At 36.0% G+C, this 6,342-nt stretch overlaps 1 protein-coding gene across 1 annotated transcript in view; it reads right to left on the reverse strand.

Moving 5' to 3' along the window:
- The window catches only part of RALGAPA1 (Ral GTPase activating protein catalytic alpha subunit 1), a 128,264-nt gene that overhangs the window by 54,044 nt on the left and 67,878 nt on the right, over positions 1–6,342 (reverse strand). The window contains exons 30-33 of the mRNA XM_019474888.1: positions 4,513–4,623; positions 3,516–3,584; positions 1,559–1,693; positions 426–609 (exon numbers count right to left, since the gene is read on the reverse strand). Of these exons, the coding sequence (XP_019330433.1) occupies positions 426–609; positions 1,559–1,693; positions 3,516–3,584; positions 4,513–4,623 (499 nt within the window). The remainder of the gene's footprint in view (positions 1–425; positions 610–1,558; positions 1,694–3,515; positions 3,585–4,512; positions 4,624–6,342) is intronic.

Here is a 6,342-nt window from a genome sequence, read left to right on the forward strand (position 1 = left end):
AGATTGACAACAAATTATGATAGGTTAAAAAAAAATATTCAGAGGGCTTTCAACATTGCAAGCTCAGATAGGAAAAAAAAAATCCAAAATATTCTTAGAAAAAGGAGCAAAATTAAGAAAAAATAGATTAATTTACTGAAAGTAAAATGAAAAGCAACATTTATCCATGTTGTAGTACTTAACACTTTTTGCTGATACACAGAGAACAGAAGAATCCATATCAAATCGATCTTCATGTTGTTCAGAAGATAATTTCAGTTAATTGCATAGTAATTGCTCAAAATTATGTTAGCTCATTCCATACTAATGGTTCTTACCTAGTGTCTAGGTATAATTTAAAACTTATGCTTTAGACAAACACTTCAATACTGGAAACCAAGATAAAATCTTTTTGAAAGAAAATGTATTTAGGCAATTTGACAAACCTTCAGTGACTGGCTGAAGTTTAGAAGACCTCTCCGAGTCTGGCGAATGCAGTGGTTCTGGTTCCTTCAAGCTTTCTAAATGCATAAAAGGATCGTAATCCACACATGCCAAATCAGAAAGGCTTAGAGGAAAATATTTAGGGTTGCTAAAACACTGAGATCCATAGACACATCCATGCAGAACCTAAAACAAAAAAGGAATTTCATGACATTAACTACTGAAATTTCTACTTGATAGTTTTATAAGAAATGAAGGTTATTTTTATTTACATTTTTTAATTGATTTGTTAGAACCAGGTAGGCAGGACACAATGTTGGAAAATTTTAGATGCTTGATGTTAACAGAAGCAAAACCTGGTCTGCAAAGAAAATTGTTAAAACAGCGTCTACACTGAAGTGGAATTTAACAATAAAGAAACAAGAAATAAAACTTACAACAAATCACTAAGCTACCTTTATTTTTAGATCTCCTATCTTCTTTAATTACATATGCTAGGTCTAAGAGGACACAATGTTGTAAAATTTTAGATGCTTGATGTTAACAGAAGCAAAACCTGGTCTGCAAAGAAAATTGTTAAAACAGCGTCTACACTGAAGTGGAATTTAACAATAAAGAAACAAGAAATAAAACTTACAACAAATCACTAAGCTACCTTTATTTTTAGATCTCCTATCTTCTTTAATTACATATGCTAGGTCTAAGCTGCTGGAGGTTTTAATCCCCTTCCCTTGCAAAAAAAATAGCTATCTTTGTTCTGTGTCCCTACAGACAGCAATTATAACTTGGTGCTTTTTACTTTGCTTATTGCTAAATAAAATTGCTTGGTATAAAAAAGCTACTTCCTCATCTGTCTTAAATGTATAGCTGGTCTTCTGCAACACAAATATCTGCTCGGTATGACATACAAAAAGTAACTTGGTTAAATGTCACAAAACATAAGACAAAATTAACAATTCCAAATATACCAAAGATCAAGCAGTTACAGTAACGCGTACAAGAACTAATACAGCACTCCACATTTCAGCAGTAGAACGGAGGTCAGCTTACAAAAAAGTTCTGTCTTCATTTCCATGAAAACTGGCACTGCCTCCATACATAGAAATTCTCATTTAGTGAGTAAAGAAACAGGTACCTTATATATACAATTAAGAACGGATCTTTCAGTCTTATCATTTTCTGCTCCTGTAGTGTGAAGAGGCTGCAGCAAGGTCTTTAATGGCAAGGCCATTATCCAATCCAATAAGCACAGAAGTAAAGAAACCACCAACTGGAACAAACACTTTCAATTACAAATCAATTAAACCAGCACCTGCTACTTCACATTTATCACTGTATTTTACCTCTCTGTTTTACTTTCTTTCCTTAATTCAGTAGAGTCAGCCTGCTGCAGTAATGGCAGGTCACGCTTGTTTAAAAGCCACTGTATCTTCAAAACCTACAGCATCAGTAAAAGCTTTGGCTACTGAGATATTTAACAAAGACCATCCATACAACAGTTTCTCATCATGGTAAGTCTGTGACCAGATACTGTGCTTAAGAGGATATCCACGATTTTTCAAAATTGATTTGTAGGGTGCTGTTTTTAAAATGACAGATTACACAGGTACAAATTAAGGCTGATGCACCATTCTGCACATAAATCTCACTGTAAAGTGAATCAAGGATTACACAAAACTGAACTATTTCAGCTGCATTTAATGCTTTATAAATAACACAGAATTTCCTTCGCAACATGTCAATAATGCTACGCAGCACCAGGTATCATCTGAAAGAAATCCAACTGTTTTCTGTATTGTAGGCTACTCGGTCAGCAAAAGAACCAACTCCCTCTAGGGGATGTTTTTAAAGACTGTAGAACAGAATTAAATTAAGACACACATACACACCAAATTATTAATAACTTACTGGCTTCAAATAATTATTTTTAATTTTTAAAACTTAGCTGTGAAAGAGGAAACAATTCAGATAAATAGCTGCAAGATTCTCTGAAATATTTCCCAAGTTAAATAAAAGTCTTTCAAAGAAAATCCACTTAACTAAGTTACTAATAAATGACATATAAACATCATACTCATTTCACATAACACATTACAAGTTTGTCTCTCAGAGACACCATATAATAAACCTAATGATGAAAAGCTCTGAGTATTTTTATATTAAACCAATTTTTAAGAAACCCGTTAGGACTAAGTTGTCAAACTAGGTAAGCCAATTTTTGATATGGTATTTCATGTACAATGATCAGCATTAGTTCATGGGGAAACTTACTGACTTATGGGAAGCATCTCAAGTGGAAAGATGACTAGCTTGGCATACTGCTATAGTCTACAACAGCCACTGCCTCCTCGCAAGCAGAGAGGAGAGGCCAAACGGAGCTCTGGAGGCCAAAATGAGCCTGCCATGAATGCCAGCTCTCGTGGGAATAGGTGGCCCAGAACGACAGAGCTGCCAGCAACAAACTGCACCAAAGTGCCCAAATTTAAATGACCGCTGTGTCCCACAGTCCTAGAGCAAAGCCAAATAATTCAGAAGAGATACAGCTTTCAGGAGACAGAAGTACTACTGTGAGTATCAGGTGACGAAGGAGCTGGCCTTAGCTAGGGGACTCAGGCCCACTGAAAATACAAAAAGATAGCAATTGTTTTGAAGGATGACAATCAAATTCATCTGAAGATTACAGGCTATCTTGCTCAAGAATGTACTTAAAATAGGAAATGCAAAAAATCATAATCTTATGAATATTCTGAAAGGTGTTCTTTACAAGTTGAGAATGTATTTTCGCTATAAGACAAGTTTGAAAAGTCTACATTACTTTCTGTGCTTGTAAGTTCACTGAGGATAAGGAAAAAGACAACTTTCTAATTATTGAAAACAATCAATCTCAATTAATTTTAAATGCATATTTTCCTACAAAAACTTCAGAAATTCACTTGCATAAAGAATATTGCTGGAATTCTGAGAAGACTATGCTGTATTATACTTAAAGAGCTGAATCCCTACTTTAAGGCACAGCTTAAATTTGTACCAATGTTACATCACACACCTTTGCCATTAAACTCACACATTAAAAAGAAATGAAAAATGTTTACCCTTTTGTCCTGTTCATAAGAGGAAGCTTCCGTACTGGGTAGCAGATAGGTAATAGTTGCTATCAGAATCTGGGGAAAATATAGCATTTCTTTAAAAATACAATTTAATTATTTAAAATAAATTTTTAAGCAGGTAAATGTGACACAATACTAGATTCATGGTTAAATTCTAATAAAGTTATTTTGAGACAAATTACAGTATTCCTTGCCACTTTTTTTTTTTTTTAAATAAAATCCTTTTAATTGAATTTTACAGAAGACATGGAAGGAATACGTTCTGCTTGACTGACGTAGGTGCATTATGGACAATGAAATTACACAGCTACTCCAAATATTCAGGCAGGAAGAGAACTTGATTCAACACACTTGTAGGGTGCAGGAAGGAGCCTGATGTGGGTTTGTGTACGGGGCTATTTGAGCTCCATTATTTCTTAGAACTACTAGAAAAATGCTTGCTATACCTCTTAAGAAGCTTCCACACAATTCTCCTTCTGGTTACCTGGGAGACCTCTATCTTTTCTCTGTGGTTCAGACTCACAGAGGCCATTGTCTACTTCCTTGTTATTTAAAGTGTATTCAAAATAATTATTTTTGCTTTATACTGAAACACTTTAATGCAAAGTGCTTTGCATATGGATATGCAAAATACAACTGCAGATCTGTTTAAGTAATCGCTTTCTCACTAAACTTAAACGTATTTGAAGATATTTAATATTAAAAAATTGCACTTTATTGACGATATTCTCATGTAAATAATGTCATAGTTGTACTGGAGAAAAAAGAAGCATGGTATAGCCATTTTACATGTTAATATTGGAGTCGGCAAGTAAGTGCAATGTGAACCCACACAATTAATGTTCAGTAAGATTATGTTTCTACTAATTTAACATTTTGTGAAACATACTTGTCAACATTCTGCTATTTTAATTGCAGTGAAATACATTTTACTGTTACATTTAAAAGAATTAAAATTTTGAAATTTTTGAAAATTACTTACTTGAATAATTCTTAAAGGTGAATCAGCTTGATACACTTGAAGTCTATGTACATAATGTATCAGCATGTTCAGCATACTGCAGGCAACTTGGGCTACTGTTTTATTTGGAAACTAGAAAAGAGAACACAACCCAGTAACAATTACTATATTTCACATAATGGTATGTAAGGTGGTAAGGTGGTCAGGAATTTCGTGATGGTTTTACACATATAGTTCCTTATGTACCTATTTATCGGAGGAACAGAATTAAATTTTACAAAATTTAAAAGGAGTTACTTTCTAGTCATAACCACATGTTGGCAGCTAACATCAAAGGTTTGGGACAGACAATCAGGAAGTTGCACGCAATGAGGGAAAGGGGAGAGGAGTCTCCTAACTAACTTCAGACTGGTTCGTACAGTGTCATGAAGCCAGGAAGAACAAATTCATTTCTTGTTACCTTAATGATTATTAACGCATCACACTGCAAAAAACCAAGGATCCAATTCTTAAATCAGAGGTCTTTGTTGAGAACCAAGGCAGGTGAACAGCCGTGTATCCAAAATGCATGATCTAGTACTAATAGTGAGACCAACTGTTCTGTATTTGCTAGTGACTGCTGCGTACGGCACTTGTCTGAATGGAAATGAATGCACCTCGGCTTCTGTGCTTAATTCCTCTTCCCTCTGTTATCTTTTAAAGGCAGGAAGACATTGCTGCACTGGAGCCTGCCTTCAACAGTTACTAAAATGTTTAAGTTACTGTGCTGGTCAAGGCAAAAGTGAATGCATTTGTACAATTACTCCCCAGCTTTGGGAGTGGATGCACATGCTGGCCTACACTCCCAAGTGGGAAAACAAAGACATGAAGAGACAGGGATACATTTTGCTAAATTGTTAATGCACAGGACATAATTGAGGCTTCTTCCTTCATTGCACTTGCCTTAAAACATTAAGCTGTGCACCAAACAGCAAGCACAAAGAGAACTTTACAAGTGAATTTTTTTCATCTAGGACATGAAAATCCTACAAATCTGAGCTAAAGACAAATCTGGGCAAAATGGTTATTAGCGCAGCAAAACTACAGACTTCAAAAGACAGCAGAAACTACACAGAAGAAAAAATAACATGCAACAGCCCCAAGGGAAAGATTTCAAATACATTCTGATTCAAGAAGCATTCAGTGTGCCCCTGTACTCGGCACTGGTAAGGCTGCACCTCGAATACTGTGTTCAGTTTTGGGCCCCTCACTACAAGAAGGACGTTGAGGTGCTGGAGCGTGTCCAGAGAAGGGCAACGAGGCTGGTGAGGGGTCTGGAGCACAAGTCTGATGAGGAGCGGCTGAGGGAACTGGGGTTGTTTAGCCTGGAGAAGAGGAGGCTGAGGGGAGACCTCATCGCTCTCTACAACTACCTGAAAGGAGGTTGTAGCGAGGTGGGTGTTGGTCTCTCCTCCCAAGTAACAAGCGATATTAGGGACATGGTTTAGTGGGTGGTGGTGTTGGGTTGACGGTTGGACTCGATGATCTTAGAGGTCTTTTCCAACCTCAATGATTCTATGATTCTAAGAAAATACTCTGTCATTACTGAAAACAAGTATTCCAAACCATAATACTGATGAATCTCAAATCACTCAGAAAACAATTAGGTAATTCATGCTTTAAGAATGAAAAATCCTGTTCTGTTTCTCCAAGGAAGATGAGTGACATCAGAATTCCTGCACTACCAAAAGACTGAAGAAGTAGTTTACATATTTTAATCTCACTTTACTTAGCAGTGAAGCTGTCACAGGTGTGTGCGCAAGGTGGCTAAATGTCTACCTCTGAACTCAGATAAGGGTAATACTTATTATA

Source organism: Aptenodytes forsteri, unplaced genomic scaffold, assembly GCF_000699145.1.
Source record: "Aptenodytes forsteri isolate BGI_AS27 unplaced genomic scaffold, ASM69914v1 Scaffold108, whole genome shotgun sequence".
Taxonomy (NCBI): Eukaryota; Metazoa; Chordata; class Aves; order Sphenisciformes; family Spheniscidae; genus Aptenodytes; species Aptenodytes forsteri.